At 46.6% G+C, this 25,587-nt stretch overlaps 1 protein-coding gene and 1 non-coding gene across 13 annotated transcripts in view; both read left to right on the forward strand.

Moving 5' to 3' along the window:
* ACACA (acetyl-CoA carboxylase alpha) overlaps nucleotides 1-25,240 on the forward strand; it is a 280,816-nt gene extending 255,576 nt beyond the window's left edge. For all 12 annotated transcript variants that reach the window (XM_027626351.2, XM_027626358.2, XM_027626350.2 and 9 more), the window contains 4 exons: nucleotides 12,966-13,120; nucleotides 13,799-13,969; nucleotides 21,127-21,263; nucleotides 22,956-25,240. In XM_027626351.2, the coding sequence (XP_027482152.1) occupies nucleotides 12,966-13,120; nucleotides 13,799-13,969; nucleotides 21,127-21,263; nucleotides 22,956-23,079 (587 nt within the window). In that variant the 3' untranslated portion in view covers nucleotides 23,080-25,240. The remainder of the gene's footprint in view (nucleotides 1-12,965; nucleotides 13,121-13,798; nucleotides 13,970-21,126; nucleotides 21,264-22,955) is intronic.
* LOC113908399 lies at nucleotides 5,897-6,088 on the forward strand. Its single transcript, XR_003515472.1, has one exon. It is a non-coding gene; the product is annotated as a U2 spliceosomal RNA (small nuclear RNA).
* Nucleotides 25,241-25,587: the final 347 nt, after the last annotated feature.

Raw genomic sequence — 25,587 nt, forward strand, 5'->3', positions numbered from 1 at the left:
GAGTGCATTCATAGGCCAGGGGAGGAAGCACTGAAGCATTTGATCAAATTCATGATAATCTTTATTTACTATCCTCTATATGGTAAGAGCCCTGGTAGAATGAAATAGTGTGTGTAATAGGAGGGAAAGTGGGACCTTAAAAAAAGCAAAAGTCACCCAAGTTTTCTTCTGGTATTTTCTTATAATTCACAAAGCCCATCTTTCTGGCCTTGTGGGTGTCCTTGTAAAGAATGATTAGCTAGAAGTTGCTGTTGGGGGGGCAGGCTGATCAGGCAGAGAACATGCGAGGCTTCAATGTCCTGTTTGTGTCTTTGGACAAGCCCGCCTCATTTCTGAGGAATGTGAGAGTCAGTGTCACGGGACAGAGAGGCTGGAGACCTACCCAAGGTGGTGTTCTGGGGCCATGCTGAGCTAGAGAAACAGAGGTAAAGACTGTGCACTGTGTGCTTCCACACAGAGGCCGGGGCAGCAGTTGTCCAGCCCCGGGAAGATTTGCGCGTGATGCTTCCAGCCACTACTCTGTTGCTCATTTGTTTTTTGGAGCTTTTGGAATGCGCTGCAGTTTGCACATAGGACTGGACCCTGGGAGCCCTGTGTTGAGTCCAGAGACCGAATGAGTTTCAGATCCGTTTAAAACACATCTGTCTGCCCAGATCTCCCATCGAGCCCCCTTGCTATGTTGGCGAAGATAATTGCTTGAGGTTCTTTTATTTGTTGGTTTGTTTTCCTAAAGGAACACAGTGATTATCTATAAAAGGTAGTGAAACTTCATGAATGGAAGGCATAAAAAAGGGAGATGCTAGTTCATTTATGTTTCAAATAGTAACTTAATTAATAAAATACCATTTGTGGACTCTTTATATGCTCACCATCTAGAGACACAAAACCTTGCGAGTGCTTGCCTGCACTCGAGAGACTGCGCATCCCGGCAGTTTGGAGCCCTGAGCCAAACACAGTGACTGGGGTTCTAATAAACCCTGTGTGCGTCCCATTGTTTGCCATCAGGTAACAACCGTCAATAACTCTAGCCCATCTCGGCTTGATCCTTTTATGGGAAGTGCACACATAGAACAAGAATTGGCAAAGCTGTTTCTAAAATCTATTGCCACCAAGAATTGTTGAGGTGGTATTTTTCTCTTTCTTCTCCAAACAGGATAATTACTTCTGACCAACACTATACACTTTAATTAAAGTAACTGCAGCTCAAGAGCAAGTTACTCACAACTGTATGGAGAGAGAGCTCTAAAAGCTTCAGCCACTGATAAGCATCTCACTTAGATGGCTCATAATTGCTCCCAGCATCAGGCAGTCGTCTGCTGTTTTTACCACTAATTCTGTACAAAGGCAGCAGTACCACAATTGCAGGACACAGTGAATTGCATAATTTTCTCTTTTTTTTTCCTTCATTTTTTCTTTTCTTTTTTTTTTTTTTCTTTTTTGCTGGTTTTCTTTCTGGCCAATTTAAAATTTGTCAAAGTCGGTCTTCTTCTGGATCACTGCCCTTTGATATTTCGCGCACTCCATTTGCCACAAACAAGCCGCAGGGCCGCAGTTCATGCTGACTCTAGCAGAAGCACAGAGAGCTCCATTTATCTTACACTGCCTGCTGAATTCCTACTCATTAACTGGGGGTTCACTGCCTCTTTTTAACCCCCCAATGGCTGTTATCATCCCTTCAGAGTAACTGGGTTGTAGGAAGAGGGATCCTCTCTGACATCTGTTTGCAGAACCACTGGATGGTGAGGGGTATGGGGGCTGAAGCTTCTTTCTCTTGAAGGAAAGTGGTATTGTTCCCACCTTCAGCCAGCACCTTTTAACTTTTGAAATACAGGAAGGGGAGAGGGAGGAGATTCCCAAGTGATGGCCGTTTAATCATTTGTTACAAATCATCTCATTATCAATTTCCTCTCCGCATTGAAGAAAACTATATTTATTTAACCTTGACCAAAATGGCACTAGAGAAAGAGTCCCTAGTCTGCTAAATGGGAAGCAGGCTCTGGCCCAGGGCAGGTCGGGAACACGAGAGTGGATCTAGAATAAAAATAATCATGTATAAGTTTTGGTTAGGTTGCATGCAGGTAAATTGTTTTAACTCCCCCAGACATTAGCTTCTTCATCTAAAAGTGAGGATAATGCCCCCACCTAGCCACCGTGAAGATCAGGTGAATGTGCGTTTGCTTTGAATCTATGAAGCATTTTTCAAGCATGGGGATTGGCATCATTTCCTTTCCACATTAATCATTAGAAGCAGCAGACAGCCACATTTGGTATCTCTGTAGCATAGGTCTACTTTTGGAACAAGTGGTATAGGAAAAGAAAAACGAAAGAAATAGAAGAAGTGGTCTTGTCCCTCAGGCAATTGCAGTTTTTCAGGGAGATCATACATACCAGGTGTATTTTTGGGGTCACAAGCCAGTGGGGATGTAACAGGACATGCTATGAACTCAGCTCCTCTGGGGTTTGCTTTGGCTTTTGGTTCCTTTCTCAATCAGTGCCTAGAATCAAAGACTGCCAAGATGCTTTTTCACAAAGTGGGTGAAAATGACCTCATTTTCCAGATTGAGAGATTAAGGCAAAAAGAAGACTTAAGTCATCCAAGACGCAAAATAATGGATGTCAGAGCCCAGAACGGAATTGCGGTTCCCTCTGTTGTACTTTTCTCAGGATTTCCCCAGATTTGACCTCAGCTGAATACTGAGCCTGCTCACAGTTAAACAGGGATTCTTTCCCTTTGTTATCTAAAGCCAATTTCACTGAGAAAAATCTGATTTAGGAGAAAGCCTGTAGGAATGGATGTTACCTTATGTTCCCAATGTCTTCCCAGATTGGCCCCTGCACTGGGGAGCATGCTGTCAGATCACTTAGACAAACCAATGCACAACTGATTGACTGTGTTCAAAAACATTATTAGGATTTAGTCTCTAAGGATAATGAGTAGTATTTAATTTCTGAACAGCTAACTTCATCTCTTTCAGGTTTCTTATTTTTAAAATAAATGACCTTTTGTCATTTTGTATAGTTCGTTTGGGTAGAAGGTGAATTACTAGTTTGTAGTTCCGAGATTATCATAGAGCATGAAAACAACACATACATTGATTCCTGATAGAGGTAAATAGAGAAAGAAATGTGATCTAAGCCCAAATACCATGGTCCTGCACTGCCAGATTCTCAGAACAGGCTTGGTAGAGTCTGTGCAGGACAGATAACATCCTACCAGACTGACTGCCTTAAGGAAATTGAATTCCTTCTCTGGAAATAGAGCCCCAGCCCTCCACGGCCTCTTCATGTCTCCCTGACATCCTTCTGCCTCCTCAGAGAGCCAGGAGCAGGGAGTGGCTGTGGGGTAGGATGGCCTTCCTAGCCTGGCCTCCTGACGCCAAGACCTGAGCTTTTTCTCCTGGATCCTTACCCTTGTCTTGTGCTCAGAGGGAGATGACAAATCAATTGAGAGAGAGTGAGAGCTGCCCAGTCCAAGTGTGAAGCAATCATAAATTCCCCTCTGTCCCTCTCCCTCAACACAAATAGTCTTTAGGCAAAGGAGCCACTTTGTGAAATGTTATCCTGCTCCAGACACACGTTTTGAACGTGGCCCTGTTCCCAGCCAGCCAGGCAGCCTGCCACGCGGCAACTCGGCTGTGCCCACATGGAGCCCACCCTGAGAGGGACAGTCTGACACAGGCAGGGGCAGCTCTAGCTGAACACTGCGGCTGGCCCGCACCTGGCCCGTCCACCCAGCACCCCCTCTGCCCAAGGCATCCTGGGTGTAGAAGGAGTATTGTGGCTTCAGGTGAGGATAAATGTGTCTGTAGACATCTGCGGGAATGCCTTCCTCCCGAGCCTTCTCTTTAGCAGCCAGATGACAGGAAAAGGACACTTCCTTGGGTTAAGGGCATTCGGGGGTTAAGCTGGTTTTTGGCAGAAGTGATCAAAGTATCTGAGCTGTGTGTGCTTTTTCCATCGCTTGTGTCCATCTTCAAGATGTTGTAAGCTGAAAAGAGCTAGAGTTGCTTGTTTGAGTCAGAAAGCAGCATCCTTGGCCAGAAAGTTGGAAGGGAAAGAAGTTCTGGTTCTAATGCATGGGAAGTTGCCTCTTGCCCTGTCACCTCTTGCACACACGCAGTGTCCTCACTTGGCACCATGGCCGTCCAAGCACTGGGCTTTGGGGGTAGGCAGGTGCCTTTTCCCTGAATTAGCAGCAGCTTAGCACCCATCTCATCACACTGATTCAGCAGTTCTTTGGTTTGATGCAATATGGTGCAATAGTGACAGCATTTTCTGGGAAGGACAAGGGGCTGTTTTGGTCTGTTCCATTCATCTGGTTGTATTTATAAAAGCACCTGGGCTTGCCTCATTCCAGGAAGCAGTGATTCACAGTTCTGTCAGAGGGAGAGACCTGGCTGGCATTTTGTTGGACTGAACCTAAGCTTCTGCCTGCCTGTGGGCTGTCATCAGAATATGTCTGAGAGACCCTGTGCCCCGCCTGGCCCCAGCTGACCCAGAGCCCCATCCCTTGACCCTCTAGACTGGGGTGCGAAGGGGCGGTGGGGGGAGCAACTAAGGAAAGGAAAATGATAAAGACTTTGAGACCTAACTGCCTCAAGAATTCAGAGAATTCTGTGTGGCTTTCTTACTCTTGTGTGGACTGTTTGTGTGGGGGCACAGGGCTGCAGGGGGAGTAACAGATTCTTTGATTCCTATTTGGAAATCTCTGGGTATACTGTATTGATTTTTAAAAATATGAACAGCGGAGCACTAACACAATTGCAAGGAACCTAGGGTTAAACATCCCTGAGAGGATTGCTATTAAAATCAATATGCAAATGCAGTTGTATATTTAGATAGTTGTGGCCCCCTTTGAAGAAAAGCAGATATATGAAAATGGGATTTTAAAAAAAACTAGATACATTGGGAGAAATTATTCCCATTACAAAAGGATTATTTGCTTTACCAAAGGATTCACTGCAGGGTTCCTTCTAAATAGCTCCCTTAAGGCATTTAAAACAGGATCTGATTTTCGCAGTTTTTCCAGAATGCTTTTATGTAAAGAAAGGCACACCTGTGATGGATACAGAAATCGTTTTGCAAGGGTTTTTTTTTTTTTCTTCACTTCACCCTATCTTACTATCTTTACAGAGAAATTTCTTTCAACATCGAAAATGTGATTACACAGATCTTTTAAACAGCTACTTATGATTGTACTTCTGAATCTTAATAAGATTCCAGTCTTTTTTATGCTGATTTTTCAGTCTCAAGGTTGAGGTATGGGTGTGTGTTTTTGTATCAGATATTCTGGAGCTGAGTGAGGAGGTCTGGTCCTTTCCTTTAGCTTCATAAGTATTTAACCAATCAAAGCAAATTGCTTTCCTAAGAGAAGGAAGAAGGGCCCATAAAAGTTGAAATTGGGTTTAAATTTACATAGGCTTCTTAGTGTAACTAAAAAATAAAAAACACTTTAATATCACATTCTTTTATAAAACAGTTTCCCTCTTTGCCAGCTTAGGATTGTTGTTCCATAAGCGAGAAACTGAGCACAGAAAAGAGATTTCTGCAAGGTCACCTAGTACCTTTGTCTGAGTGGAGAATTTTCAGCCTACCAGTCTGATTTTTATTCTAAGCTTTGAAGGTCTCACCCCTCCCCCAAAATCCTCCACCATAGGCTGTGATCTGCCTATCCACAGGGTGAGGCTCCCCTCCTCCAGTGTCATGGCTGGGTAAAAAACACCTCCTGCTACAGAAATCAGCTCTCTCCTTGGAAGCTTCTCTCCAGCTTTGACCCCATGGAGGAGAAATGTGGCTTTTCATTATGTTCTGGCCCCAGGAACACCTGACAGGCTGCTGCCCTGTGGACACTGGCGGGTCAATTTAACTTGTTTCATTTAAAGGGCATTGGCTCTATATCACTTCTCGGCCTTTTGGCTAAGATCAAGTATAGTATCTGTTCTTATCAGTTTAGTATCTGATACGTCCTCTATCCGAGGACAATATATTAAATGGATTTTTGGAATTAGGAGACGGAATAGGAGCTCGCTCCCATCCACTGCACTCATCGACCTGCTATTGCCGTACTCCCAGGAACCGTGCACCCACTCTGGGGGAAATTTTAAAAATAAAAACTGAATTTAAAAAGAGCATGGGCTCTGAAGCCAGAGTATCTAAGCCCAGATCCCAGCTCCACGGTTTCCTAACTTTGCAGCCTTGGGCACGTTACTTCCCTTTTTTGTGAGTCGGTTTCCTCATCTGTAAGGTAGCCATCTTTGAGGGTGTTTGTAAGGATTAAAGGAGAGGAAAGGTACTTCAACATTTCTAGCACATAGCGGCACCACAGTAATGTTAGCTCTCCTTATTTGATCAGACTAGAGTACTGCCCCTTCTGGATTCGGCTCTTTACATTAAAATATTTTTAACTCTAAGTTTGGATTTTTAGGAGTTCATGGGGACTTTTTATTTGGGGAAGGAAGAGGTGGGAGTAATCTACCTTTCTTCTCCCATTTCAGCCTGTTCCTAAAGTAGGATTCTAGAAAAAGAATGACTTTCCTCCCTGTAGCATATACTTAAACACCCTCACACACGCACACAACGACTTGCTTTCCTAAAAACCCTGAGGCCCTGCAATCTGGCTAGAAAAGAAAGAAAACCATTCCAAGATATTTAATTGTACAGGGAGCTTACAGGATTGATCGAGGGCTTAGCTTTTTACAATAGTCCAGTGAATAAGAAATGCTCCTGACAAACGATCAATGATAGGATAATCACTCTTTATCCCCTCCTCATTCTTACCTTCTTTCTTTCAGGAGAACAGGGTTCAGAAGTCAAAAATCTTTATAGACGCCGCTTTTAAATTAAGCAGAAAATAGACATTGACATATTTGTTAATCTCCCTTAAATCATTACCAGGGCTGGCTGCTTTGCTGTACAAGGAGAGAGGGGCCTCGGTGTGCTACACAAGGGTCTAACTAGCTTAAGAGCAGCCTTTTATTTTTAGAAAATAAAATTTAGCAAACCTCTTCTCCCCCCGCTTCAAGCACACAAGTCCTTGACTGTCTCGTGTACATTTTAAAATACACACATCCTCTACTCCTGTCAGTTGCTCGCTTTGATGCTTTTCTGAGGTAGGTCTTGAACTGCGATCAGAAGTATTAAGGAAGGAACCAAACAAGGCAACCTTTGGGGGAATGTTCTGTGATCTTCCTAATCTCAGGAGGGCCAGAGCATTGCAGGTGTTCATTCTGTTACTCTTGTAAGCTCCGGAATAGCTTGACTGGGTAGATAAGACCTTTGTCAGCGCAGGAGCCAGCCTTCCCTGTCCCTCCAGTTTGGTAAAGCCAGCACCTTGTCTCCAGGATGCTGCACCCCTAAGCCCAGAAGCCCTCCCTCTCCGCACCCAGTGCTGAGCTGTGCCCTTACCTCCTTTCCTAACACAATGAACTGAACTCTCCTACTGATCTGCCCTTCTGTGGCCACTGCCAGGATCCCTGCTTGGCTGCTGTTGGTGCCATTTCATGTGGAAGAACACAAGCTTTGGAGATAGCCAGACCCAAGTGTAAATCCTGACTGCTACTTAAGAGCTGGATGCCATTGGGCAAGTAACTTTACATTTCAGAGCCGTGGTTTTTCTCATTTGTAAAATAGGTGCCCTGTCTGTAAGGTTGGGTTATTATCAGGATGTACGTGAAGCAACTTGGAAAGCGCTCAGTGACATTGAGGTCTGCAGCTTGGCAGCAGTGTTAACAGGTGACCCGACCTAGGTCTGAATTATGCATGGTGACTTACGTACGAGCCATGTGATCCTGAAAGCATCGAGTGTGGTGCCTGGCACATAGTCAGTGCTCAGTAAACGGTATGTGTTCTGCACGGTGCAGGTGTACACATACATGTACACGTACAGATATACACGTATGCAAGCACAGTGTTGGTTGTTTGCCTAGAGGGAGGATGTTCTAAAGGTCTGAACTTCCTATTCATCCATATCCTTGCTCCTGCCATCCCTTGTCCCTGGCAGGGCTGTGATTTTACCTGCTGTTGTATTAGTTCTTGATCTCACACAAACACGAGGAGCGACCCTTAAATCTTAGGCCTGCCCAGCAGGTTTCAGGGACTCTGGGGTTGGAGCATGAGTTGGGGGGAGTGGATGCTCAGGGTGCTCAGGACTGTGACTGCTTGCCAACCAGTGCAGAAGTGTTGTAAGACTAAAGTCCCACTGTACAACTAGTCTTTGGCCTGAACATCACTGCACCTGAATGTGTCTCTGGACTAGCCTATTTCTACAACACAAGAGCAAACAATGTGCTCTCCCAAGCTCAGACTTAACCGTTTGATTAAGGAGTAAAACATACAGTCAGGTGACTCACAGAGGATACCAAGCACTCTGCCCTTAGTGAGAAATGGCATAATTTCTAAGTCATGGGCAGCCTTAGACTGAAGAGTGGAAAACAAGGAGGGTAAGGGGGCAAGTGATGTAGAGAGAAGGCCCAGTGCCTTCCAGGTCCCATGTCACAGAAGCCATCTACATGAACTTTTAAACACTCCCCAACAGCATCAAGGGGACAAGTTCTTGGATCACTGTAATGAACGAGTCTGAAGTCACTGCTTTCTTGTATGATGGGGAGATGGCTCCTGACTCACAGAGTGAAGGAAACATTTCTGTTTCACCCTGGCAATCAAGGAACCAACCAGGTCTGGGCTGGTATAAAAACTTCACTTTGGGTGTTCTGAAACAGTGCAAACAAATGACACCATCAACATGAAGGTGGGTGAGTGGAAGGTAAAGAAAGTTGAAGGAGGAATATTTAGTGAGTAATGCTATGGGCCACACTCTGTCTTAGGGACGTGGGATATAAAGAAATGATTCAACAAACATGGCTGATTCAGGAGATAATCTCATAAACAGATGTAATGTGGTAAATATGATCAGTGTTTACAGAAACATTAGGACAGGGGCGCCTGGGTGGCTCAGTTGACAAGCGTCTGCCTTAGGCTCAGGTCATGGTCTCAGGGTCCTGGGATTGATTCCCACTCAGCAGGGAGTCTTTTTGTCCCTCTGCCTCTGCCCCTCCCCGTGCTGTTTCTTCTCTCAGATAAATAAATAAAATCTTTTAAAATATTAGGACAAAGTTTAAAAAAAAAATCTTAGGCATGCCTAGGAAACCGTGTCTGATCTACAGAGCAGGAATTATTGGAGATGTTGTCTTGGTCTCAGTTATGGGATGGGACTAAGACGGAACTTCAGCTCTATCAGCCAGGAGCCTGCCATCATCATTTAGCCTTTTCTGAAATGAACGAGATTCTGCTACTGAAGCACTTCCTTGTCTTCTGCCCCAAGTAAGCAAGAAGAGACAAGATAACATAGTGTCCCAAATCCCTGGGGGCCACGCTGCTGTATCTGAGACCTGGCTCTGCCCCTTGCTAGTTTTGTAACCTTGGTGCGTGACATAAATTCTCAGTGCCTCAGTCTGCTCACCTGTAAGATGAGGATAGTAAGAATACCAGCTTTAAGGTTGTTGTAAGGATTAAGTGAGTTAGTAGATACAAAGCACTTAGAATAGTGCCCCGTACCCTGCAAATACTAACTTTGACCTCTGATTTTAGGCATCAGGGAGCCAGGAAAAACATTTTTTTTTTAGCTTATCTTATTTTTTAATTTTCCATTTGATATAATTTCAACAAACAAGTTATTAGAAGAGTACAAAGGACTTCTGATGCCTTTTTCTTAGATTTACCTGTTGGTAACATCTTGTCCCATTTGTTTTATCGTTTCCACATGCTCATGTACATGTGCTCACTTATGCACTCTCTCCACACACACACACACACACACACACACACACACACACACACACACACACACACACACTGTTTCTGTGAACCATCTGACGGTCATTTGTAGACATCATGCTCCTTTATCCATAGATGTTTAGTGGGTGTTTCTAAGAACACAGACCTTCTCTTATATAACCCAAGACACTTATCTACATCAGGAACTATAACATTGATACAATACTACTCTCTGATTCATGATTCATATCAAGATTTTACCAGTTGTCAAGCGCCTGGGTGGCTCAGATGGTTAAACGTCTGCCTTCGGCTCAGGTCATGATCCCAGGGTCCGGGGATCGAGTCTCGCGTCGGGCTCCCTGCTCGGCGGGAAGCCTGCTTCTCCCTCTGCCTCTCTCTCTCTCTGTCTTTCATGAATAAATAAATAAAATCTTTAAAAAAAAAAAAGATTTTACCAAGTTGTCCCAATAATGTCCTTTCTATACTTTTTTCTTTTTTTGTGGTTCAGATCTGAGATCTAACCCTAGACCACACACTTCAGCCTGTTTTCAGTTATTTAGCCTGTCATCATCTTGACTTTTTTTTTTTTTTAATACAGACCACCTTTTTTGGGGGGGGTAAGATTTTCTTTTTTTAAGGTCTTATTTATTTATTTGACAGTGAAAGACAGAGAGAGCACAAGCAGGGGGAGCAGCAGGGAGAGCAGCAGGGAGAGCGAGAAGCAGACTCTGCTGAGCAGGGAGCCCTATGTGGGCCTCGATCCCAGGACCCTGGGATCCTGACTTGAGCTGAAGGCAGATGCTTAACCAACTGAGCCACCCAGTTGGTTGTGGTAATCTCCACACCCAACATGGGGCTTGAACTCACGACCCTGAGATCACGAGTCACATGCTCCACCGACCAAGCCAGCCAGGCACCACAGGCCCCTTTTTTGTAGCATGTTTCTCAATCTGGGTTTGGTTTATATTTCCCCATGGTTAAATTCAGGTAACACATTTTTGGCAAGAATATTGCAGAAGTGTTATTTATGATCAGGACATCATATCAGGAGACATATGTCAGTTTTTCCTATTCTTGATGATGGTAATTGTGATTACTTAAGGTTTTGTTGGCTAAGTAATTTGTGAGGAGATACTTTGAGACAATGTAAGTATTCTGTTCCTCATCAAACTCTCACCCACTAGTTTTAGTATCCATTGATAATTCTTGGCAGAATCAGTTGATGTGACAGTGGTAAAATGGTGGTTTTCTAATTCCATCATTCCTTCTACGTATATTAATTATTATTCTGCTGGAGGGGAGAACTTTCCCTTCCGTCTTTCCCCATTTATTTATATTAGGATGGACTCACAGGTTATTTCATTCCATAAATATTCTGGTAATTAATATCATCCTATTTTTGATAAATTTGATGCTCAGACTGTCCCAGATTTGGCCAGTGGCAACACATTCAACCCAGCTCCTGTGTCCTTTTAACACGTCCCAATCACTTGAGTGTGGTCTTGCTTTTTATGACTGTATGTTCCAGGCTCATCTTCTGTTTTTCCTGCCCCAGCCCTGGAATCATCAACTGTTTCTCCAAGGAGTCTGGGTTCCTCTTACTAGAGAAGGAAAAATGTTTGCCTCCCTGTCTAGGGTGTTACAACTGAGATAGTCTCACCTCAGAAGAAATCAGTTGGCTCTCTTCCCATCGATTCTTTAGGCAGAGCCGCCCCAGAATTGGATGGGCCTTCATCTCATCCCATAGCCCTGCTCTGCCTGGCATGTAAAGAAGGCTGCTCAGTGTTAGGGCCCCAGTGTGATAGGTCAACGATTGCCCTCTGTGTGAGCGCCCAAGAGGAGATAGCCGGCAGCTCTCTTCCTCGTGGTTTTCAAGTAGTGATGGGCTTAAAAAAAAGGAAGTGGAGGTGGGCATCTGAAAAACCTCATAAAAATGAAACTGGGTCCTGTGGCTACATCCCTGTTCTATTAACATGTGTTTATCTATAATACTTATGGCTCACTCAGCAGCCCAAGGCTGTTTATGGCATATGATTCATAGTGGCATAAAAAGCAAGGCCTGTTTCCAGACAGACATGCCTGAAATAGACCTTTCTCTTCTGCAACCCATCACCTGTGGTCGTGTATTTATTTGTCAGCTTTGGTGACAAAGCACTTCAGGTTGTCCCCAACACCAGGGGCTGTCGCCTATTGCTCCTTCAGCTAGACTTACTCCTCTTTACTAGGCAGGCAGCTAAATTTTCAGTATTGATTACAAGTCCCCGCTGAGAGTAATTAGGAAGAAAAGCATAACATAGCAGCACCTCTACTCTACTGGGACGCCACTGATTGAAGGCAGGGATTGGGGGGGGTTGGGGGAGGGGGCTCCTCCCTGTTACAAGGAATGCCAGATTCCTTACAGGAATCTGTTGAGTGAGGGTACTGTGTGCTTAGAAGCTTAGTGATCTAAATGGGATTTGTAGGCTGCCTTTCCCTTTTCCCTTCTTCCTTCACTTTTAGCCCAAGAACTAGAATGTCTTTCTCTCTCTCTGGTCAGGGGTTGGCTCTGGCAGTAGCAGCCCAGCTGTAGACTAGGAAGCTGGCTAATCTAACCTGTTGAGCTGGCAGAAGACACCCTGATCTGGCTCTAATTAGAGTACATTCTACTGGTTTCAGGTTAAGAGTTTTCAGACCTGAGATTAGAAGCTGTGGAGTAACAGCAGCTTGCAACTTTAGGAGTCCTTGGGCAGGTGACTTGTGTGGACATGGGAGAAGGGGCTGCTGGTCTGGGCCTGGAGGTGTAGTGACTGCTCCCCACCCTGCCCCGCATGCACAGTAGTCAGGCCCAGGCCTGGTGTCTTGCCTGGGAAGGAGGGCCCTAGCTGTGACTCAGACGGTGAGAGACACAGGCCCCCAGGCGGTTGTGTGCACCTTCTCAGAGAAGGACTTGGGGAGGGGCCTCCCATGGCTGCTTCTACAGTTGTGACCTCCACAGGGAAAGGAGGACATGTGGGCTCCCCATGGTAAGATAAGGAGCAGTCTGGCATCTCACAGAGTTCTGTTACTCAGCAAAGAGGTGGTGAAGACAGTGGAGAGCCAGGCCACGGGCGCGCGCGGGGGAGGGTGTTTTTGAGCTTCCCATGACTATGGCTGCTTCTGTGCAGAGAGATTCCCAGTTCCCGCAGAGTGTGACGGGCAGGTTTACTTAATTGCAGGCACCCCAGAGCTAAGCCCAGCTGAGCGGAAGGAGCTGGAGAACAAGTTGAAGGAGCGGGAGGAATTCCTAATTCCCATTTACCATCAGGTAGCTGTGCAGTTTGCTGACTTGCACGACACTCCAGGCCGGATGCAGGAGAAGGGTGTTATTAATGTAAGTACAGCGGTTGCCACTTCCCCTGACTTGTCAGAGCCGAGCAAGTGAGTGAGCCTATGTCTCGTGCACATAGGCTCATCAGCAGGAAGCTGTTAGGGTTGGACTGAGACAGCTTGTGCAGATCAAACCATTTTCAATTTTTTTGGAGAGACTTTTCCCTTTTTTGTGTATCCGTTGTCAGCCCAAAACGATTTCTGGTTTACATGGCCATGGACCCCTCAGAAGGCAAGCTCCATTTTACTGATGGGAAACTTGAGTCTCACATGCCTTCTCTGAGAAGAGCTGCGTGGGTGGTCCTCAGGCTGTGGATTCAGTGTCAGGGTTCCAGCAGCAACCAATTCACATTTGACCTGCGTGCAAGTTGTTTGAGCCATTCTGCTCCAAACCAGTTCCGCACTGTCTCATTACCTGGAGATTCACAGCCGCCCCGCCAGAACATCCCAGCTGCGGGTGGGGCTCGCATTGACGGGGCCATGGCCGGGCGCAGTGCCCTGGGCCAGGGGCTGTAGCTGTCACATAGGGAGACAGCGACAGGTGCTCAAGCCCCGGCCAGCTGTTAAGTCTCTGAGGGGCCTGCTAGAGGATGGGTTTTTGTGCCAGTGGAGCTCCCTCTGGACTGGGCACCGCGCAGGGCTTGGGGCTGCGGTGGCTGAGCGTGTTCCTCTGTGTACATAGGACATCCTGGACTGGAGGACAGCCCGCACTTTCTTCTACTGGAGGCTGCGGCGTCTCCTGCTGGAGGACCTGGTCAAAAAGAAAATCCACAACGCCAACCCAGAGCTGACTGATGGCCAGATCCAGGCCATGTTACGGCGCTGGTTTGTAGAAGTGGAAGGGACCGTGAAGGTAGGTGGATGCCCTCAGAGGAGCCTTCGTGTTCTGCTCCTTACCCCCACCTGAGGATCCCCAGGCCTCTCAAGGCAGAAGCGGAAGGGAAGCCCACAGGCCTCAGCCCTGTCTCCTCCCCATACAGAGACATGTCATGATAGCTTGTTAGAAGAGGTCCTAGGACATTTTTTGCTGCTCATTCTGTCCTTCAGCAAACCTTTTTGAAGACTTACTATGTACCAGACACTGCATTAGGCCCGAAAGTGAAAGAGGCAAATGCTCTTCCTATCCACACCAAGCCCACCATCTCGAGGGAGAGATGGATTGGCCAAGAGGTCATGTACAACAGTGTGGCCGATATCAAACATAGCACACCCAGGACATCATGGAGCACAGAGAAGGGCATCTGAGCCACTCTGTGGGAAGGAGGAGGAGAGTTGAGGACTTCTATAAGTGGTGTCTCAGCAGACCTGAAAACAAAGTAGGAATGAACCAGCAGAAAAGGTTGGGATGGGGATGAGGAGTAGGGGGAAGGTAGGAGGAATGTTCCAGGAAGAAGGAATGGCATGTTTTAAGGCCTGATAGCAAGAGTATCGTGCATCCAAAGCACTGCAGATATTTCAAGATGGCGAGAGATCCCAAGAGATTGGGATTGTGTGGGTCCGTGGAAGGTGTGCTGAGGGTTTGGACTGCAGTCTTTGGGGAGCCACTGAGGTATTTAAAGCAGCAGAGTGACGTGCTCTGATTTGTGTTGCAGGAAGACCACTCAGGAGGCTGGGTAGGGGTGGAACTTCAAGGGTCAGGAGCAAGAAGCCTAATCAGAGGTAATGGTTACGTAGGCAGGAGGTACTGGGGCTTTACCTGAAGAGCTTCTGGTTTCAGATCTGAGCTGGGAAATGTCCCCCTGCCTGCAGGGAACCATGAATCCTGCATCTTCTTGGGATGATCTCATGGAGAGGACACAGGGCTTGGACCAGTGCCCCCACTGAGATGGTGTCCCTGATGCTCTGGCCCCAGGGCTGGGCCTGAGCCCAGGTTGACGGGCCACCAGCGTTTGCCCCTGGAATTGTGGGCTGCACAAGACAGTCCATGAGAGGATGGGAAGAAAGAGTTCGAACTTTTATTTCCTCTATTTACTTCACTAAGAAAAAGAAATTGACCTTTATTGGTAGTTATTATATGGGTTAAAAGTAAATCATATATGTCATATATCCATTTTATCAGAATATCGATAGTATATGCTGAAACTGTCTTTTCCTGATAGCTGTTTTGATCGAACATTTGGTGCCTCCTGAGTTAGCATGCTGAAGGAGGGCAGGCCCTTGAGCCTCTTCCTGCAAAGTGTTTCTTGACATCTCTGTTGACTGTTCTCAGGAAGGAACTCCCAGGATTTGCCATCATTGTTAAAGCCAGTGAATCTGGGTGCTTCTAAGATTCACCTCTGTGTTAAGCCTACCCATTTCTTTACGACTGAAAAGCTTCTTTAGATAAATATTTCAGATGTGCAGCGGGCGAGCGCAGCCTTATGCGACATCTGGTTCAGGTTAAGGTCAGTCTGTGGCATCATAATTGAGTGAGACAATTTTGTCAGTGGCTACTGGCAGCTTCTAGTGGAAGTTGGCATTGAAAGTCACGCAAGTGTAAAATAAGAGGTTGTTTTCCAGTTAAGAGTGGCCAGCTAGGTAAATGGAGGGAGAGAGGGAGGGAGAGAGAGAGAGAGAGTGTGTGTGTGTGGCGCCAGGAGCGGCCCGCACCGCCTTCCTACCACGTTAGTCAGTAATGGACGTGCATGGCCTCAGTAAGCACAAGGATGAGGAGAAGGAATAGCTTCCCTCCGAGCATGAAGTGAGTGGATAGGCCCTCAGTTGATCCTTAGCATCTTGTAGCCAGGGGACGGTGCATCTGGAGCAGCAGGTCCTTGCTGTCTCGTAGAGCTGGAGGGAACAGTGGGTTGTCTGTACACAGACCCCAGCTGGAAATCGAGTGCAGGAGACAATTCCAGCCCCATAGGGCAGGAGGCACTGGGAGCCAACTACCTAGGCACTTAGGCTATTCCTTCCCTCCATCTATCTACAAAAGACCACATTCTCTTGAGCTCTTTAGTCTAGGAGGACAGCTGAGGAGAGAAAGGAAGGGCAGGGATGCTAGGATGTGGCTTTGAAACCTCCTTCCATATTCTGCAGGCTCAGCAGGACTAGTTGAGTGGGGGGGGTGGCTGATAAAATCTGTAGCGCCCTTGAGAGAAGAAAGTGTTGCACGGTTCAGAAGCAGTCTGTGCTGCCTCTAAGGGGCTGGCATAGAATTGGCTCTGTATTGGGGACTGGCTTGAAACCTTAAAAATGTCACCCCTCCACCTCCCCTGGTTCTTCAAACAGTGATAGATATTGTGCCACTGGGTCTCAAGTGCAAACACCAGCCAAGTCTAGACCTTGGCTTTGCACCAGGAAGTGACCCTCTGATCCTCTGTGGTTACTGGCAGGGAACGGCATTTACTGATAGGCATCTCTGAGCCATGCTGTGTGTTCTTTTGTCCCAGAGAATTTTTTTTTTTTTAATCTCCATCCTGAAGAAAGAGATTGAGGGACAGAAAATTTGAAGACACTGCGATGTTATGTGACTTAGAGCAGGGCAATTCTCTTGTTTCACATAGAGGAATCTGTTCCCGGGAGTCACGGGACTCTGTGGGAACACACTGGAACAGTCCTGCTGTGGGAAATAGTAAGGTTTATGATTCAGGGCTTCGCTGCAGAGAGAAGCAAAGCATCACTGCAGCTCCCTGAAAACAGTACCAATAATTTCGGTTTAAATTGGGTCATAGAAATACAGTGCGTGTCTGTTGTGCGGGTAGGTTCTCTGTCTCGATTCTTAGACCCACAGTCTGAGGTATGTGGAATTTCAAAGACTGATTTTTCCCCCCAAGCTCCGGTAGTAGAAACTGAGATGGGAACTGTGTGGGGCCATGAGCAGAACGTGGTTTTCGGAATCTCACGAACATGGCGCATCCCAGCCTTGCCGGCTTGGACATGGTATTTATTTAAGCCTCTGTCCCTTCCTGTGTAAAATAGAGAAGATGTTTCTTTCACGGGGTTCAGTGAGTTTTAAATAACATGATGAAGGTATGAAGCACAGTGCCTGGCACTCAGTAGACACTCAAGAGATGCCCGTTTGCCCCTCCTCTCTCAGCTCAGCACACGTCAGAGGGTAAACTAAGAGCAACAGACGTGTGACTTCATGATCGTGGCAGGAGTCATGAGCACAGTCTATTTGCAGTGTGTGTGCTTTGATGTGGCTTGCTCTAACTTACCCATAATCTAGGGTGCCAAAATTCATTCTTATGATCCAGATCGTTCACCATCCATTCACTTGTACTCTGGATTTCCAAACGAGTTAGTCAGTCAGCGGAGGTCCCTGTGAGGATGACAGAGGAAAAAGCACCAATGATAGGGTTATATGATTTCCCCTGTCCCCAAAGCCCAGCCTCAAGCTACCCCTGGATGAGTCTCATGCACCAAACTTTTGATTTCAGGCCAGGGAAGGAGGAGGGAAGGCAGAACCTAGAAAACATGTTTTTGGCCCTGGATGGGGCTGAGACTGGAGTAGCTCTGAGGAGACGGGGTCCCCAGGCCACCCCAGCCCACATGGCTGTTTGCTATTTTACTCCAAAGCCTCAGAAAAAAATCACATTGCCGGAGGTGTCTCCAGATAGCTCCCAAGATGTGTTATTTACAGGGCATGGTAATCAGGACTCACATCCATCAGACAGTGCCCTGGTCATTCTCTGGTCCTCCTGTACATTGAATAAGGAGGACTTAACACCTATCCAATACTTAGAAAGGAAACTTTCTAAACAGGTCATTTAGATTTTGTGCGATAGACTAATTACTACATACAATTAGACTGTGTAGTGCCTGAGATACTTATCCACTGATGCAGAGAAAGATAAAGCATCCGCTGAACATTCATTGTGAGGCCTAGCGTTGTGATGTTTAATTATCAATACTTTATTAGTATTAAAATGTTCTGATTGGGATGAGTGTGAGGCAGGTGACTTACGAGCCCAGGCCTGTCATGAGAGTAACAGTCCAGCATTTCACGCTTGCTTTTAAAATCCACACTGGAACACTGGGTATAATCAGCCACGTTTTCATAATTTTAAGGAGGGAAATAATAAGGGCTTTCTTTCTGGGAATAGGGTTGGCCTGTCCTTCTGGATGGCTGGAATGATGAGTCTTAACATCTTTGTTCTAGGAGGGCAGACAAGGAACCGTAGCCTCTCTAACTCCGTGGAAGGGAGCCTTGCTCTTTCCCAGTGATCTCAGGCCACAGCAGTACCTTAAACCCTCCCAGGCCTGTTAACAAAACCCTGTGGCACTGTGGGTGCTTATGTTTGTATATTCTTTTTTTGTGTGTGTTTGTTTATTCTTGCTACAAATGCTATTGACTAGGATTTGCGACCCCTTCACCTTGGTGTATTCTGCCGTGATGGAAACTTTACTGAGGTTTGGCTTGGTGGTTGTCATCCAGTTGTTCTATTTTGAGGGAACAGCAAGTCTTTCATATATGGGGCCGTTTTTGAGAGCAGCAACTCCAAAACTTGGAATGTGTTGCCTTAATCCTGTCTAGGAACTTTTTAAATGTTTAATTTAAACACCTAGCATATTCTGTGGCTGCAGGAGGGGAAGGCAGAAGAGTTTTCTCTAGAGGGTAGCTGGCTTTCCAGCATAGTGTCTAAGCATCGTTAGAAGCAGGCATCTCGTTAGCTAATACATTACACCAATCAAGGAGAGTTATCTTAAGCCACAATTAATCTGCTCCCTGGCATATGTTGATAGGAAAGCATCATGCTGTTTCTTAATTAAAAGCAAACGGATTAAAAATGATTAATAAGAGTATTAAATATTCTAAACTAAAGGCTTTGGGATTCTTGGGTAAATCTAGTTGTTTTTTTTTTTTTTTTCCCATTCTGAAACCCAAGAAGCATTCACTGTTTTGTTTTTTCCAACCCCCAAAATCTGCATAAGTAAGGGCATGTGCATAAGTCCTCAAGCCATGGAGAAGTCTAAATTACCAATGATAGAGATGGACATGTCCGAGTTCGGTGGCAGCGGATAAGAGTCCCGGTGTATCCAGTCCCTATGTGTGGGGTGCACGGGGCTGGGATGCCAGAGAGATCACTGCATTGTGGGGAAAACAGCACCACCCACCCACTTTGTCAGGAGAGATTGACATAGCACCTCCTTGCCTTCAGAACAAGACACTTCCCTGCCCTTTGCCCCAGAGATGGTAGCAGAGTCCTGACCAAGGCTCAGGCTGACAGGGGCTTGGCCATCCCACCCTGACAAGGAGAGCTGATCTTTGTAGCTGCTATTCCAAACAGAGCAGGCACGTTGGGGGCCAGAAAGAGAACTGCATAAAAGAACTAGGAAGGGTGCGGGCGCCTGGGTGGCTCAGATGGTTAGGCATCTGCCTTCGGCTCAGGTCATGATCCCAGAGTCCTGGGATCGAGTCCCGCATCAGGCTCCCTGGTCCTTGGGAGCCTGCTTCTCTCTCTGCCTCTCTCTCTGTCTCTCATGAATAAATAAATAAAAATCTTAAAAAAAAAAAAAAAAAACTAGGAAGGGTGCACTGCTGACCCTTAATCCTGGGCTCCTTAATCCTTCAACTCTGAAGGACACCTTAAGAATTTTTAGAAATGTGGAAGTCAGTCACATGACGTAATAAATAAGCAGTCATAGCTAACCCACCAGCGAAGTTAGAGATGAGGAAGTGAGAGTCTGCGAGAAACCATTCTTTTTGAAGGCATGAAATAGAAAGTTAGAAAACCACACCACACCGCACTCGGTTTCTAACTGCGTGCTGCCCTTGAAGGGTGGGAAGAAGACACTCCCTCTGTGCCTCGTGGGTCCTGGAGTGACAGCCGTGCTCCGGTGCCTCACTTGTATACAGGTTTCCTGAGCCACATCTCAAGCCTCAAAGCCTCCGAGAGTCCCTAATGCACCCACCTATTAAATTATAGCGCCAAACTCATTGTCATTCTGACTTTGACTTCGTTAGTGATAACAGAGAAGGATAGCGCACCTTTAAATGACGAGCTTTGTGTTTAATTACCCAAACAAAATGACATAAATATGAATGAGCCCTAATGGTGGTACTTGGTTTTCCGGAAACCATTAACAAAACGATTCCTAAATGATTTGTAAAGAAAATGAGAGGAGAAGAGAGCAAGGAGAAGGCTATTAGGTTTCTAACACACTCCTGAATTATTATGTAGTCAACTACCTAGGAAATACTCAGCTAAATGATCTCGAAAAAAAGGCACAAGGTGGTTTGTTGAGACTTTCAGGGTTACAGACGCCTTGCCCCTGTGGCATATTCTCATAGAAAGTAAAATGGGGGGTAGGTTTCTGACCTAGTGGCTCTCCCCTAGCAGCAAGACTCCCCCTCCATGCCTCGTTGAAAGAGCCTTCCACAACCAGGCAACTCATCTGCCAGCTTAAGAATTGTGGCTCACCTCCTCAGAAAAGACACATTTCAATTTTTTTTTTAAGATTTTATTTATTTAGAGTGCACATGCAAACGGGGGTCATGGGGGAGGGGGAGAGAGAATCTCATGCAGGCTCTGCGCTGAGCATGGAGCTGGACACCAGGCTCGATCTCACGACCCTGAGATCATGACCTGAGCAGAAATCAAGAGTTGGATGCTCAACCGACTGACGTGGACTTTTATTTTTTAAATAAACTCTACACCGACGTGGGTCTTGGACTCACAACCACGAGATCCAGAGTCACATGCTCTACTGTCTGAGGTGCCCCTCAGTCAGCACTTGACTAAACAATTTGGGCTTTTAACTGTTTGTTTCCGTCAAGACCAGCAGCTGATTACATTCTCTCAGGCTTTGTGGACTAGATAGAGCCCTAGAATCATAGGACTTGCGTCAGTGTGAGCACTGAGGCCTCCAGGGGCCCAAGAGGCATCTTGTCCCAAGAGAAGGAAAGAATGAGGACAGCCCCTGTCCTGAGGCTTCTGTCCACCCCAATGCCAACAGTAGCGGAGAATCGTGAACAGCTCTCTTACAGTGAGCAAGCTGTTGGAATGAACTTTACAGATCATGAACTATCAGGGTGTCCAGCCTGGCCTGGCCCCTGGTGTTTGACCGAGAGTTGTCTGTCTGCAGGCCTACGTTTGGGACAATAACAAGGATCTGGTGGAGTGGCTGGAGAAACAGCTGACCGAGGAAGATGGCGTTCGCTCAGTAATCGAGGAAAACATCAAATATATCAGCAGAGACTATGTTCTCAAGCAGATCCGCAGGTGAGACCCTCAGTGGGGGATTTCTGTAGGAGAAATTGGGCTCGCTTCCTTGGAAGGAGCAAAGATTTAAGAACAAATCGTGAGGTGGTGCCTTACAATCTTTGTGAGGTTTTTTTCTGTTTGAGACCACTGTAGTGGACCCTCCGATAAAGATAGAGCCCTGAAACACAACTCTTTCTCAGCTCTTGGTCCCTAGGGCACTTAGTAATCTCCGCTAGATGAAGACTTAGTTCATTGTGCCCAACTGTTAGCTCCAAGTGCAGGTCTTCTGACTGGATGAATGATTCTGTGAGAAAAGCTGACTCCATGGCAGCATCGTGGGAAACTACCTCCTCCCCTCCCGCAGCCAAGGGTTTTCAGTATTCTCCATCGAATGGGTGGTGGGGACGGCTGGGGACATTTGTAAATGTCAGTGCAGAAGACAGATTTGTACTCAGATGGACCCATTATTTACAGTTTACCCCATTTGCTTTATCACTTGTGCGTGTGCTTGCTTTCCCATAGATACATGTTCCCATATACCTACTAAGGGTTAAGTTACATAGATCATGGCCCATCACGGCCCTTTACCCTAAATATTAAAGTGTGTATTTGCTAATATGGATATTCTCTTACATAACCACAGTAGGATCAATTTTAGTACATTTAACATTGATAGAAGTTTTGTTTCTTTCTTGAGATAGAGAGGAGAGGAGAGGCAGAGGGAGAAGGAGAGAGAGAATCCCAAGCAGGATCCATGCTCAGCACAGAGCCTAATGCGGGGCTCAGTCTCATGACCTGAGCCAAAGTCAAGAGTCAGACACTTAACCGACTGAGCCACCCAGGCGCCCCAACATTGATAGAAGCTTATATCTAATCCACTATTCGTAAAACATGCTCGTTTTGATTTTGTCTGATGTTTTCTCATGATTAGATTCAGGTTATACATTCTCCACTGGAATATTACATACATGAAGGGGCCTTCACAGGGCACCATGTCTGGAGACATGATGTCATCTGCCCCTCCTGATGTTAGAATCACCTGGTCAAGATGTTACTCAGTTTCTCCACTGCATACTTACTGATTTCCCCCATTGCACCTAATAAGCAATCAGTCTGTGAGGAGACACTTGAAAGCCATGCAGATAGCCTGTTCTTCAGCAGGATTTCCACCTACATCTAGCATCCATGGAAGGCTCTTGTCTGATCCAGTCTTTATGGCGAGGTTGCAAAAGGATAACTTCCCAACTCTGTGTCCTCCACCATACCCACTTCAGTTCTTCTGTAAGCAAAAAGTCGTCTCTCTTCCTCCATTCATGTATGTATTCATTAGTCTACATCGATCATGAATTTGTTTAATAATTTGCAGTTCATTATTACACTCACTTGAATGCCCAAAATGTCCCAGATTTAGCCAATGGAAGCACCTTTGTGCGGGTTCCACTTTCTTTGTGACACGCCCCCATTGCTTTTGTTGGGGTGTTTAGTTTTTTAAGTAATTTCTTAACTTTCTGACATAGCAAAACGTGTCAGGTCCATCTTGTACTTGCCTTGCTGCTGGGGACTTTTTTCATGTAGGAGAACAGATGAGGTGAGGTGGTGGCCAGTGTCTGCAGTGGGTTCTGTCAGCATGTTATCAGACGGTTCTTAAGCTTCCCTCGTCTGTACGCTGCTGCCTCTCTCTCCTTCACCATCCCCCATCTTCCCCTTCAGCTTGGTACAGGCCAATCCCGAGGTTGCCATGGACTCCATCGTCCACATGACTCAGCACATCTCACCCACGCAGCGAGCAGAGGTCGTGCGGATCCTCTCCACGATGGACTCCCCTTCAACGTAGGAAGAGCTTCCTGCCCGACCCCGCCCTGCCTCTGGAGAAAAGCTGCCTCTTACCGCCGAAGGCACCGGAGACCCAGCCCTGGAATCCAAGTGGCATTTTGCTTCCCCTTGAACGTTTTCAGGTTATGCATGACATACTGGGATAAAGGGTCACAGAGCCCCCAGCGGTCACACCCATCCCATTCAGTATTTATTACCTTGTCTGTGACTATAGCCCTCTGCCCCTGCCAGGACCTGCGAAGGCAATGAAGGGTACAAGCCTGTACCATGAGGTCTCACTACACAAAAGCAGGGCTGCTGCTGGCCTGCCAGCTCCTTGGTCCCAGTGCAGGGAAATGGGAGGTGTTGCCAGGCAGTCAGCAGCCCGCCCTCACCCCTGGCCCCATGAGCCTGCAGCCACAGGCAGCAGAGGAGGGCTGGGGCGAGGAGGAGGAAGCCTCCAAGTCCACTGTTTTTTTTACCTCCACGTTCAGCCCGGTACCCACTAGGTACAGGAGAGGAATAGTTCCCAATTTAATCACACCAAGGGACCTGTTTCTTCTTCATGGAGTGAAATCTTCAAGCTCCGTGGGAACTCAAAGATGAGGGCAAAACCATGATCCAAGAAGCAGACCAAGTCAATGTTGGTGATTTAGGGGCCTCAACTGTGGGTTTGATTCTCTTAGAACAAATGGAAGGATGGTTGACCCATCAATACCTTGCATGTCCCTGCTCACCCAGCTGGTGCAACCTGCTGGGAGCCACATAGGCAGTGCAGTAGCCTGAGCAGGGGCCAGAAAGGAGCCTGGGGGAACGGCCCTTTCTGGCGCTGATGGCAAGTAGTTACTCATGCCACAGGGAGAGGGGGCCGGATAGTCTCTCTCTTTTAGGACTTACTATTAAGCCTGGAGCTTTGATAGTTATAAAAGGTTACTAGTGCCTACGGAGTCTCTCAGCTCTATTTCCAGGGCAACTCTCCTACTCCCTCTGGGTCTCCCCACAGCTGTTGAAAGGATCCCTGGTGAAGTCTGTGCTGTCAGCACCAGGAACTGGCCTTCCCCGGTGTGAGCAGGCTTCCAGGGAACAGAGAATCCACATGACCTTAAGATTATCTACAACTCCATCGTGGTGCTGCTGTCTTCCAGGCTCACTGGTCCCTCCCTGGCCGGTGGCCTCCTCACCAGTGGTGGAGATAGTTTATTTTCAACAATCCGTTTATTCAAGAAGGAAAGAGTTTACGGATTCCCCCATTGGTGTTCCTAAAGCAAGGTGGCAGGTGATCAGGGCTGGTGTAGCATCTAGTTCTTACGGTGCAGCTAATTGCATTTGTCCCTGATGACCAAGGAGGAAATAAATCACTAAGACATTTTAGTGCAGTGGTATGAAATACTTTTGTACAAGCTACAGTTTTGAGCCTTAACGCTAGAGTACGCACACAAGAATGAGCCCCGCCTCCCTTCTTTGGGAACCGTGTGTGCAGACGGGCACCATGTAGCTGGATCCATCGCTGACCGCCCGCTGGAGCTCGGAGCCTCGGCCAGGCTGCCCTGGTGCAAGGTGCAGACATTCGGCACCATCAGAGAGGGCAGGAAGAGGTGGGGAACAATGTTCAGTCCAGAAAGAAGCATCCACTACTGCTGGTATCAGCTTAAGTAAAAATTGGATTCGTCTTGGACCAGGTGATTCTTTTCCGTAATTAGTAAAATTCCACATACCTGTAGGTGGTACAAACCCCTCTGCTCGCCCTGGTATTTCTTCAGAGGCAGGGTGGGCCACACTTGTTTTACCTCTCCCTCTTCGCCAGATTATGACACACTACGTGAATACGGTTCCTCTCTAGAAGTCTGTTCGGCCTATTCCCCCATCCCCAGAACGCCTCACAGCAGGTCTTCCCCCAGACAGGGATTTTTCATACAGAGAAGCCAGAAAGAGCCATAGAACATGAGCAATCTGATATTCCCCCAGCCCATTACATACGCAAGGTTACTGAGCTAGGAGGAGTATAAATGATGTATTGACCAGGACTTGCTTGAGCAGAGATTGCCATATTCACTTCATTCACAAAGCAGCCTTCACTTGTCTCATTGAGAATTCGATGGACACATACCCTGATGAGCAAGGAGCATCAGTCAAATGTATTCTTTTCACATTTTGTTGAAATAAACCTCCACATTTGTAGAAGAGTCACTGTTTGTCATTTCAACCCATGCCCAGCTACTTCATTCGTGCTCCACTGAGCAGGGGGCTTTCGGCAGAGGTAGGCTGAGCCTCTGTCCGTTATAGGGACAGAACAGCATGCTTGCATTGCTTCTGCAAAGTGACATCGTTCGGAGACTTGGTTTTTCAGATAACACATGCCCTTGATGGCCTGGGCAGTTTCAGGGGTGTTTTTAAAAGGAACTTCTTGGTTTGCATGATTTTGTGGGATTTTCTGGGTCAAGTGAATAGTGAACCATTTTCAGAGCTCACCTCAGGCCAGTTTTATGGAAAGGTTATGGATTCTCTTAATTTAGCTGCTTAATGGATTTTG

The sequence above is a fragment of the Zalophus californianus genome, chromosome 16, assembly GCF_009762305.2.
Source record: "Zalophus californianus isolate mZalCal1 chromosome 16, mZalCal1.pri.v2, whole genome shotgun sequence".
Lineage (NCBI taxonomy): Eukaryota > Metazoa > Chordata > Mammalia > Carnivora > Otariidae > Zalophus > Zalophus californianus.